Source organism: Rhea pennata, chromosome 3 (genome assembly GCF_028389875.1).
Source record: "Rhea pennata isolate bPtePen1 chromosome 3, bPtePen1.pri, whole genome shotgun sequence".
In the NCBI taxonomy this organism is placed as follows: domain Eukaryota; kingdom Metazoa; phylum Chordata; class Aves; order Rheiformes; family Rheidae; genus Rhea; species Rhea pennata.
Window position 1 is genome coordinate 14,202,798 of NC_084665.1, and position 12,299 is coordinate 14,215,096.

General features: G+C 39.2%; 1 protein-coding gene across 2 annotated transcripts in view; it reads left to right on the plus strand.

Annotated features, from left to right (window-relative positions):
* The window catches only part of ANAPC1 (anaphase promoting complex subunit 1), a 48,532-nt gene that overhangs the window by 1,638 nt on the left and 34,595 nt on the right, over positions 1-12,299 (plus strand). Inside the window, exons 3-15 of one of the 2 annotated variants that reach the window (XM_062571655.1) lie at positions 83-134; positions 319-428; positions 1,157-1,239; positions 2,773-2,846; positions 5,439-5,584; positions 6,274-6,494; positions 7,115-7,324; positions 8,357-8,452; positions 8,908-8,998; positions 9,120-9,185; positions 10,031-10,168; positions 11,140-11,280; positions 11,664-11,724. In XM_062571655.1, the coding sequence (XP_062427639.1) occupies positions 83-134; positions 319-428; positions 1,157-1,239; positions 2,773-2,846; positions 5,439-5,584; positions 6,274-6,494; positions 7,115-7,324; positions 8,357-8,452; positions 8,908-8,998; positions 9,120-9,185; positions 10,031-10,168; positions 11,140-11,280; positions 11,664-11,724 (1,489 nt within the window). The remainder of the gene's footprint in view (positions 1-82; positions 135-318; positions 429-1,156; positions 1,240-2,772; positions 2,847-5,438; positions 5,585-6,273; positions 6,495-7,114; positions 7,325-8,356; positions 8,453-8,907; positions 8,999-9,119; positions 9,186-10,030; positions 10,169-11,139; positions 11,281-11,663; positions 11,725-12,299) is intronic. The other variant, XM_062571656.1, reaches the window with a different exon arrangement.

A 12,299-nucleotide genomic window follows, 5' to 3' on the forward strand; every position in this document is an offset into this window, starting at 1 on the left:
ATTTTGTGAAATAAAGAATGATCAAATTCAATAGAAGCATCAGATTGTTCTTCAGAAATAATTGTATTGTATTTGGCTTTAGGCCTTATGGTGTGACTTCACTATACCCCAGGAAAAATCTGAAAAAGCTGAAGGTAAGTTTTATGCTTATTTTAATACCAAGCAAATACTTTGAATTTAGTTTGCTTGGCATGAGAAGTTTAGTCATCCAGAACTGCTATGTTAAGAATCCCTTTTGCCCCAGAACAAGCTTATATTTTGTATACAAGAGATATCCAAGGAAACAGAGAAGCTTCACTGTGTTTTTTTTTTCCCCAGTTTCAGGTAGCAACGAAATAGTAGAGAAATGTATCTGCATATTGCAGAACTCGTGTATAAATGTGCATAGCATAGAGGGAAAGGATTACATTGCTGCTTTACCTTTTCAGGTATGTGCTTTATTTATTTATTTTTGCCCCAGATTAAGTCTATTTATCTCTTTGTACGGAGTATTAAGGTGGGGAGGCATACATGAAGCGCTGCTGTTTGCATGAATTCTTCATTCCAATGGGTGGATGTGGCAAAGCTGATTCAAGTGTGGCTTTGTGGTTGGGTGTTGGAATACTTTATTCTAGTCCTGTCTGTAGCTTAAACTCAAAGAACTGAAAACTCTGTGGAGTTATCTAGGAATGTTTTATTATATTGATATTCTGTATTTTGAGGGTTCTCAGACATTGTAATGATGGATCACAGAACAAGTTTTTTTTGATTGAACAGCAAATTCTTAGAAGCTTGCCCAAAGGAATGGACCTATGAGAATCAGAGCATGTCAAGAATATTCACCTGATTCATTCTGCTAGCTAAGGTATGGGTGGTAACAGGCTGTGAGATGCAGATTATACTGCCTTAAAATGCTGCAGCTGTTTCTGCATGATTGAGAGGTCACAGCCTTAGACAGGCCTGTTATGCTATCAGATCTGAGTAGCAACAGCAATCAGGTGTAGGATGTGGGAAGCTTATAGGTATGCTATCCTCACAGTTTGAGAATGGGCTGTGGTTTACATTACACTCCTATCAAAAAAGGGCTTAACATTGCACCTACATAAATAGATATTCAAACATGCAATATAGTAAAAACTTGATTTTTTTTGTCATAAATGTTTGTAACTTTTTATAGGTGGCAAACGTCTGGCCAACAAAATATGGTTTGTTATTTGAGCGCAGTAGTTCTTCACATGAAATGCCTCTAAGTCCACCCAGGTATGTAGTGTGTAGTTTTTGACTGTTTTGTTATAGACTGTTTGCTAATTTAATGCATGAATTCAAGAGCTGAGGAGCAGTAATGAAAGGGTCTGTGATTCTCAGGGGCAAGTGAACTTCGAAGTTGGGTGAAATATCATGAACGTGCAGGAAGGGGTTATATGCTAACAGTCATAACTCCATTTCTGATACTATGATACCAGTTTAGAATGATGATCCTGGGAACAGGGTATGGGAGGTAGGCAGAGTATTACTAACCCAATTTCACTAATGTTTGTCCTGGGAATTAGTTCAAGGCTGTGAATTTCATGGTGGGCTGGGAGAGGCATTGAGGGACTACTGTGGAAAAATAGTTTTCTCTCAGCTGCAAAATGCTTTGAATAGATGGAGCATCCCTCCTGGATGTCAGATGTTTCCACTGCCCTATCTCTTCCACATACTTGGTTAGAATTGCAGACCCCATGCTTCATGGCTGGTCATACAGCCAAGAGGCAGAATAAAGAGTTGATGAGTATGCTGATGAGCAGCTTGAATATCTACTTGCTCTCTCATGGGCTTTGCATCTATTCTAGTGATACTCTAGTCCTTGGGAGACTTGAGATTAAAAATAGAGATCTTCAAAGTGTTCAAGGGGGGATCACCTGAAACCTCTTTGCTCAAACTAAGTTACGTGGATGTTCTATTTTAGTACCAACTTAAATGTTAGCTTGGATGGCACATTCAGTGTATGGGTATGATGTGTTCTCCATATTCTATCAATGGGGATAGTGAGGTGTCCTGATCCAGTTAAGAACAGAGGTAAAGAGTTGGGAGACCTGCTTCACTGGATATGAACCCCTGGCCGTGGCTCAGGATCGTCCAGCGTCCTACCCTATGTTTTATTTCTGGTGGCTAGCAGTTGACTACCTGTCTAGACTGGATCTCTTTGTGGTCCAGTAAAGAGTAAAGTTTCACTAGTCCCAGGCTTGCTTGTTCTCTTGTGGTCTGCAAAAATCCTAGTTGACTGTACTTAAACTCCCCCTGCAATGAAAACTCGCCCTTTTGCTCCTGCCACTGTCAGTGGTTGGCTCGATAGCTGCCATGTGTTAGATGAAAAATTACCTCGGGGTGTCTGCTGGACTGAGACCCTGGGGAGCTGTGGAACCCAACCTCTTCAGTTGAGTCGGAGTTAAAAGAGCTTTCTCTTCTTACTGCTGTATCATCGATCCCAGGCCTCAGAGACTGGTGTTCAGCCTGGTGCTAGCTCTGTTCCTTTAGGCCAGCCAGAGTCTCTGGTGTGGCCAGCAGGTGGGGTCATTCTCAAGTGCTGTAAGACACAAACTGAAATAAGTCATCCTGTTTGATATGCCACTCTGACTTAGTTCAATGAATCCAGCAAGCTTCCATTAATGCAATATGTCTCTATGTTAGCTTTCAAGTTCTGACTTTAAGGTCTGAGGAGCTGTTTTGGAATCACAGCAGCTGTACCAGCTTCAAGAGAGAACAACTATGCTTCATAAAATTTGCTTTTGAACATATTTTATTTATTTCCAGGGAGCCTTTGCCTACTATGTTCAGCATGCTACATCCATTAGATGAGATAACACCTCTTGTCTGCAAATCTGGAGGTAGGTTTACATCTTTAGGTGTGTCAGCTGGAGTCTATCAGTGTGGCATCAAATGCTTAATGTATCAGCAAGCATTTTTGTCATTATGAAATTTCAAATGAAATTTCTTCTTCAGGAATTCAGAAATGGGTTGTTTTAGCTGCCTCATCTACTGCTAGGAGCAATTGATGCTATAATTGGACTCCTTGAACATCTTGGAAGATAAGAGCAAGTTTATCTTTGTGGTGGTGTTGCTCTGGCATGTTACTATACATAAAGTTAAGAACTCTAGAAAGCAGATTCTTCCCTTTATGTTGTTGTGGTGAATATGTAGTAGTGCTGCTGAAGTCTGTTTGTTTTAAAGCTATTCTAAATGCTCTGAAATCCAACACTTGCTTTTTGTGTATGTGACTAGTCAGTGATTCAAATTTGTGGTTGGGTGACCAAGGGTTTTTTTTTTTTTTTTGAGACCCACCTCCAAATGTGCGCTCTCTATAAAAGCTGCTTTCTGAAAAGTTTTGTTTTAGGGAATGGGAAAGGGAGTTTCATATCCTTTGTGTTCAAACTGAGGCTCTTATCCTCTCCAACCTACTTGCAATCCACATGGGATGTATTCAGCTAAAGTTGCATTCCTCAGATGCTTATTTGAAAATTGGCCCATTGTAAGGGCAATGTTTTAAAGTGTTATCAGAAACTGAATGCAGGTAATGGTTTTTACAGCAGAAGTGTTGTCAAGAGAATTAGTGTAACCTAGAGGGAAGAAAAAGATTGAAAGCTTGATAAGCAAAACACGCTGGGCAGGGGTACTCAATGGGGTCTAGGGTGGAGCCACTCCTGGATTTTCTGGTGACGGGTTTCCTAATAAATAACCTTTGTGTCCTTCTGTCAGTTTCTCGCAACTTTTCTTGATGTGGAGCTAAAAAGTTGGAGCAGAGAAATAAGTTTGTGTGTTACTGTTATGAACTATTGGGAGAGTGGAAGGAAGAGAACTGATGTGAGCGTAGGCGAAGAGGAAGAGAGATTTGAAACTGTGGAAGGAGGATATCAGGAAATGCTCAGCAGAGCAAGGAAGATTGGGCATGGTGAAAAAGTGTTTTATGATGAATGGGAAAGAGAAGGTGGTAGCAAAAGAGATGAAGGTTGGGACTACTGAGTTGGCACTTTTTTTCCCTGTTTAGTCACAGTCCCACCCCATGAGCACCATTTTTTTTTCTCATCCTGTGCTCATTAGGTGAAGGGATTGAAGAAGGGAGGTCAGAGATGCTTTCTGTTCACAGAATACTAACATTGAAATGGTGGCATGCAACAAAAAAGAAGAATCAGAGTTGTTGAGTTCTGACACACTCGAGCATTTTCAGAGCAGGAAGTATGAAGTTCAAGCACACATCATTGCTTCAACACAATCTTAGTTTTGCCATCTTTGAGTGATGTTCTGACATGCTGATGAAGCATGTGTGAACAATATTCCTGCCTCCCTTGCACAAATGAGCTTGTAGAACAGAGTCCAAGTCTCCTGTGCAACTTTAGGTGTTTAGATCGGGCATAATAAATACATTGTGCCTGTCTTCATAGGTATGAAGAGCCTTTTGCTCAAAGGTGGTGGTTGTATTTAAGCTCTTTCCCTTAAGTCTCGTTAATTCCTTGAAACTGTGTCACATCTGCAGTCAGCTTCTGTATGCATGTCATGACAAGATCCCTCTCTGACAGAACTGGGATATACTTGAACTCTGATTAAGATATTTATAAATAATAAAGTAGTATATTTAGCATGTCTATATAACAGTTTATTTCCTCTAACTATAGTAACATCAAGCCTAGTCAGGATTTTTCCTACCAGCACATGCAGCTGGGATTTAAGTTAATTAGTCAAGAGATTTATGAAAATTATTTTTAATCATTAGCAGAAACATTGATTGATAGCTATTTTAATCACCTTTCCTATTTTAGTTGTTTCCTTAAAGTTTACTTCTCATTGGTTAAACAATAATGAGATTTGTTGGCATACAGCTGAATGTATCCTGTAGTAAACATAGGACAAAATTTATGTAATCAAATGTAGGTATAATATCTATACATGTTTATTAAATATATATGTGCATATAACAATGTTTAGGTGTTTGATGTATGAATATTAGAAAATATTTATTTCTCATTAAGTGATCAATGTTTTATAAATGATTTATGTTGTGTTGCATTCTTCCTTTGGTGGTTGGGGAAACAGGCTTTGGAGTGTTTAGAGATTTGTCCAAACCTTTCAGCAGACAGCGTATACTATAGCACTGGAACTGTCTGTGTGCTAAATTTTTGTTTGAGAATTGTACATGTGGATAGGCCCACGAAGCTCCTGTTGAAGAAATTTTAAAAATGTTAATGAAGCACTTTGCTGCATTAACAGAGGGCATTTGCTGTCTGGCATCTGAGTGCTTAATACTAACTCTTAATATGTGAAGCTCTGTAAATCTCCCAATCCCATTTAATCAAGGAAAATGCGAAGAAATCCGAATTACAAAAGAAAGAGGGTATGAAAGATGCCAGCCCTATATTGATAACACTGCTACAGAAATGATCCCTTTGCCTTAACTGAGATTAACCTGTTCACTGTATCTTTGTTAGGTGTGTTCGGCTCTGCCAGAGTGCAGTACGTTGCTGACTACACCTTGAGGATTGTATTTGTCAATGCTGAACCTTCCATCATGATGACATATGATACTGTTCAGAGTTTACACACAGTTTGGGCTCTTCGTAGAGTAAAGCCAGAGGTACAAATTTACTGTTGACTAAACATGATTATCAAAAATATTGGTGTGTTTTTATGCCCTTATGCATGTATTTATCGAAGTGCCTGATATTTCTGATGTATTTTATATAATAGAGTAAGATGTTAAAAAAGCAGATTCTTTCATGTGTTAGCCTGTATCACAGTCAGAGGATCAAGTTTCCCAATCGCTTATTGATACTAGATGCAAAGTTACAACTTGTGCAATGGTAATAGTCATGCAGGATGCTGTGTTTGTCATGATATTACTTTCATGATGCTGGAAGGTTTTGATTCTGCTTAAGCAGTTTTCTCTGAGAAAAGCAATGACAACTCACTGCCTTGAAAAACAGGAGTAGTTTCTGTGACTGGGAGTGAGAAAACATGATTGGAGGGAGTAACTTCTACCTGTTCATAAAAGGAAATAACTTGAGTAATCCTACCTCATCTGCCGTATGCCTCGTGCAGAGAGCGCCAGACAGTAAGATTACTGCTTGACATGTTTGCATGTGCTCAGTGAGGAGTCTTAATTTGAAGTGGTCTGAAATGTGAGCAGAAGCTCAAACAGCTCAAGCAGCAGCTTGGTCTGAAGATGTAGCACCTACTTGTTGAAACAAGCTATTCAAATGACTTCCTGGCTAGGTTGTTGCCTATATGTTGTTTGTGCCTAGAGTGTTCTGTTTTCTTACCCAGGAGCAGAACACAGTGCTGAAGTTTGCTGAACAGATGGGCACGCCGCAGCATGTGGCCACCAGCAGCTCTTTGACCGCTCATCTCAGGAGCCTCTCGAAAGGAGACTCTCCTGTGGCTTCCCCTTTCCAGAACTATTCGTCTATTCACAGCCAGAGCAGATCCATGTCTTCACCCAGCATGCAGTCCCGCTCACCATCCATCTCCAACATGGCTGCTTTGAGGTGAGTGCTGAACATACCGTGTACGCAGACGATGCCAAAAGAATAGGCCCTGTAGAATAGGCAGTGCGCCTTGTATTGCTCTTACAATTCTGTTACCTGAGGTGTATGTGCCTGCCCTGTCACACCTCAAAGTCTCCTGAGAGTGCTCTTGTGGCACAGGTGTGCTATTATCCCCGTAGTACAAGGGGGTGACTGGTGTGCCAGAGAGACTGTCCTGTGGTCACATAGCCAGTCACTAAGGGAATTAGGAATTATTTGCAGACTTAGAGAGTAAAGTTTTTTAGTATTTTTAAAACAAATTGTATTTAGAAGGAACAGGTGGGGATAGATTTTTGACAGAATGGATGCCACAATTAGTGTTAGTTTTCTTCCTGTTAAAATTTCATATATTGGATTCAGACAGATGCTTAGAAGTGAATTAGAGAACTGTTTTCCTCTGCCAAGGTGTATTGCTAAAGGAAGCAAATACTGAACTAGCTACTTTCTCGGGTTTGGGTGTGTATGTGGGTTGCTTTGTTTTCAAATTCTCTACCACTGTAGGAGATCCCAAGCTTAGCAGAAATTCTGTAAATGCTTTTGTAAATCCACTTTTAAGTAGTGTTTTATGTCTTGGTTTGCAGCCGCTCTCATTCCCCTGCCCTGGGAGTGCACTCTTTCTCAGGAGTGCAGAGGTTCAACTTTTCCAGTAATGTGCAGTCACCAAAGAGGCACAGTATTACCCATTCTCCAAACAGCACTGCCAGTGATTCTTTCGTTGTACCTGAAACTGAACCAATTGTTCCAGAGCTGTGTATTGATCACCTGTGGACGGAAACCATCACAAACATGAGGTTAGATGCTTGTATTTGGATTTCAGAGGTTCTGGATTTCTGCTTGGGGGAAAAAATAAAATGACAGCTTGTTTTGATATATGCTTTCTACACCTTAAAATGGATGCGTGGACTTGTACTTCCAAGTCTTTTTTTTTTTTTTTTAATCACGCTTGTGAAGTACCTAGCTCTGCTTTGAAAAGGGGATTAGGTACTTGTGTTATGCTGGCTCATGACCTTCTGTATTGGAGAGTGATTTCATGAAATGCCTCAAGCAGATTAAGTTCAAACATTACTGCTTTGGATTTTTGTAATCTTTTAGGTGGAGTGCCTTTTTCCCCATTACCACCAAAAGACGTGAAACACACATAAGAGCTTTGTCTTATTTCTGACTGAGCTAAAACATATCTCCAGAGCTGTAGAAGGCTCCTGTTTGATCTGGCAGAAGGAGAGGAGACAGGGAAACACACTACAAATAGGGATTATTTCTCTTTCTTCATGACTGCTGCAGGAAGATGATTCTAGTTGTCAGAAAAGAAAGTGCAGCTTGAGGCTGGGGAAAGGCACAGCTGCCTCTCTTAGACTTACCTTTTTTGTTCATATCAGACTATAACTGTAAGTTTGTATTTGCTCGAGTTCCTTAGCTGTCTGTGCCTGTGTCAGTTTGCGGCATTGAGTGTGAGATGGCTGATAGTGATCTATCTAGCAGTGAACTCTTCTGGTGTAACCAGATGCAGCTTTCAGTGGGCACAGCTGCCTGCAATAAAATATGACCATGGGTAGAATGCCAAACTAAAGCATAAAACTTAAGATTAAACTAGAGAATAAAGCCAATTAGCATGTGCTGTGCACACGAAAAAATAAGGAATATGAGAACTGAGATGCTGGAAAACTAGTTTCTAGAGCAGTGGCTGAAATGGAGACTGGCATATTCTGGCCACTTGATGTGCTAATTGAAGTTCAGTGTGATCTAACAGTTTGTTGGACATGTTTTCCTCCATTAACATTTTTATAGTGGACCAAATACTCTGCTGATCACTGTCTTATTTACAGAGAGAAGAATTCTCAAGCATCAAAAGTGTTTATTACCACGGACCTCTGTGGGCAAAAGTTCTTGTGCTTTTTAGTGGAATCCCAGCTCCAGCTACGGTGAGCATTCCCATGCATATCTTGGGGATAGCTGAACAAAGGGGAGCCCTCTAAAAATTATCAACTAGATATGGGTTTTAACATGCATATTCCCTCAGCTAGTGGAATCTGTAATGGTGACATGAGGTGCACATCAATCTGACCATCATAAGATGTATTTACCTGCAGTAGCATAGACAGTTTGGACTGAAATTGTGATATGGTATTTGCTATACTTTGAATGATATTTACTGCCAACTTTACCCTATAGAAGTGCATTGGGGGTTTTAGTTACACCATCAGAGTAAAAGTTGATTAGCAGGGCAAAACAAGCAAAGAAAGGAGGAAGGAGCCAGGTATACCATAATAAAAGTAACTGCAACATGTAACACAACTTCAATTTTCTGTCGTCTTTCTGTAAGACCAAGTAGAAGGACAGTCCTTTTACATGTTTATTCTTTTCTCAAATCTTTTAGCTGTGTAAAATTTCAAGAGAGTAACGATAAGTCACAGCTGATCTTTGGTTCTGTCACCAATATTCAAGCAAAGGATGCAGCTCCAGTGCAGGTATGTACTGCTGTATGGAGTATCTGCTGTGGAGTATCTCTCTACTTTGTCTCTTTTGTCATCTAATTGTCATCTTTTTACTTAAACACAAGGGTGTGAATATGCTGCTTAATTCTTACAGGGTATTGATACATTGCTGGTTCTGGATGGCAGCGGAAATCTAGTACTTTATTCTGGAGTGGTTCGGGTAAGTAGCTGAACACGCTCACAATTTTTCTGTCCCCAAATGTTTGAATCTTTGGGTGTAAACTGGACTGTGCAATCAGATCCTGTGTGTGTTGTACCTCAAGGTTTCATTTTAAACTACTGTAGAATGCTTGTGGCTTGAGACTTACTTAGGAAAGTGGATGTGCCCTTATATCAAGTGCAATTTGTGTGCAGTGCTGGAAACACAGTTCTGAAGAATCACTGACACCTTGTGGTACAGTTAAATAACCCCTTGAGTTTTTTTTCTGTGGTAGCAAAGGATTAAAGTAATAAAATGCTTTTAATAAAAGAAAACTTCAAGAATATTGAAAGTAAGGATATCTCCTAAACTAAGTTTTCAAATTTCACTGTGGCATGCCAGAGTTCTAGATGTCAAATTATCTTGCTTTACAAAGGGTTGTTGTTAGGATGGGCACAATGAATTCAAAATAATTATAATTGTGTCTTTTAATTGTGGAGAGATGCACTGTGCTCTTTCTCTGCATACAGGAACCTTGGACCCTGAAATATGTACTTTCTGTTTATCTGTTTTTATATGCCCTTTGAAAATGGAGCTTTCTGAGTGAAACCCTGCCAGAACTGCTAGTGGAAGTAGACCTGTATCAATGTGCAACACTGACCTATATGGTACTTTTCCAGTATGTCGTCATCTGAAGAAAGGAAGTAAATTAGGCAATCTCTAATCTCATGTTCAGAGGCTTTAGTTTCAGTATACATCTACTTTTATTTAAGATATTGAAAACAAAGTGTCCATATTTGTAAGCAAGCTTTTTGAAAAGGCATGAAGATCAACTATATCTTTTCCTATATATTCTACACAAAAAGGTGGGGAAGGTTTTCATTCCTGGACTACCTGCTCCCTCCCTGACAATGTCCAACCAAATGCCTTGGCCAAGCACTCCTTTGGATAGTATCAGCACTCCATCCAAGCCTTTGAATAAGCATCTGGGGCCCTTAGAAGAGGTAAGAAAAGAAGATCCTGCTTTGAAAAGGGTTTATTTGTATCAGGTTGGATGCAACTTACCAAGTAACTGGAAATTTTTTACCAGAACATATTTTTTGTGAATATAAATTTTGTGCATATTCTGTTACTCTTATGGAGAGAGGCTTGTTTCAGTGGTAGTGGAAATGGTATTCATCACTAGTAAATTCTATTTAAGAGTGCATAATGAAGCTTTCAAACACTTTGAGATATATCTGTTTCTTTGTTGCATGATATTTGAAGACAGATGTATTGACTGTCTTGCAGAGTGGTCTCCAGTCCCTTCTCATTGCTTAATATGGATAAATGTTGGAGGAGAGATAATCCTTGAGTGTTTTGCCAGAGAAACTGTTGTGAAGACTTGTTAAGACTCTGCTTCTCTTATCTATGGCTTGTCACACACTGTTTTTTTTTTTTTTCCCACCTTTGTTTCTGACACTGCATATCCACAGTCTCCATCCATGGCTACCACAGGCCCTTATTTCACTGTCCTGTTTGAATGTGTTGATACATTAGGATAAATGAATATGTAGTGTTGTGGCTGAGGACTAAGCTGGGCATGTGATGGAAGTCTAACCTCATGTTGCTCAAAATATTTGAATAACTGACAGTAAATTGAAAAGGCACTTAAAGAACCTATTGGTTTAATGTCTGTCTGGCAATTAAAAGTGGGCATTTCTTCTTCAAATGATTAAAAAAAAAAAACTTCTGAGAGTGCCTCCTTGAACTAAACATTTTTTAATTTCTTCTTCAATACAGCTTCTGAATAAACAGGGATTAACCTGCATATATTTAGGGCTGCTCTTTTTTGATTTTATAAAATTTTCTGAGGTAAAGATTTGAAAGACAATTGTTTTCAAAATACTGGTTGGTACATTAAAAATAGTAATTTTAGCTGCTCTTTGCTCAGATCCTCTTAACCATCCTAAGCAATCATTTTATTACTTTGCAGGGTGTGCTGTTGTCACCAGTTCCAGAGCTAAGGGATTCTTCCAAACTTCATGACTCTGCTTATACTGAAGATTGTACTTTTCAGCAGTTGGGGACTTTCATTCATGCTCTGAGAGATCCTGTCCACAACAGAGTAACTTTGGTAGGTGTTCTCTTGTAGGCTTAATCATTGCTTTGCTATCAAAACAAAATGAGGACCAAATTGACTTCTGCTGTATAGTGACACATTGCTGACAGCTCCTGGGCCACAGTTAAGCATGACACCTGCTTTGGTGCTTCCACATTTTTCTCTCTGCAGAGTACTCTAGAATTCACTGAAGTTAATTGAGTCATTCAGATAATTCAGTTCAAGAACCATTTTAAATGTTTCATGGAGCTAGCATTTGATGTTGCAGATCTGTAGTGTAGCAAAGAGCCAAATACTAGGAATAGGCTTAATGTATAAATGAATTCTGAGTTGATGGAAAAGGGCCCTGTTTTTACTCGGAGATGCATTTTGTGGTTCAACTTTTTTTTTCTTTGTAGGAACTCAGCAATAATACGATGGTTCGAATTACAGTTCCTGAAATTGCCACTTCAGAATTAGGTATGAATCAGAGTCCATCACATGAAACATTTTGTAATTTTTAGAAAAATCTTTTCTTAAGGTGGTAGCTTATGCATTGCTTAGCCTGTAATGATTCAGTACCTTGTATTCCATGCTCTATTAACTTACCTCCTAGAGCTACTACTGTTTATTTGGGGTGTTCTGTGGCTTTCTTAATGCATCACCAGCTGGACTTTCAAAATTTCCTTTGTTCTTTAGATAGTGCTGTTCTCTAATGTTGCATGTATTACAGCTTGAGCAAGGTTTGAGATGTCAGTTTAGACACATGTTGGTTTCAAGAATGAGCTGAAAGGGTGTTTTTTTTTGTTTTTTGTTTTTTTGTTTTTTTGGTAAATGACATTTTCTGTGTACCATAGATGAAAGAAGAGTAACATTTAGAACAGCAAAATAAATTTTTCCTTTTGCATGATGAGGTAGAAAGGCTGTGCTCAACCTGAACTTAAAGAACAGCTGACAGGGGTTGTGTGGTGTGTCTTATTCTGAAAGAGTTTCCAGAAAGTTAAAAATAGGTCCAAAAGCTGTAGAGATTTCCAACAGTGATGGGAAGAGTAATA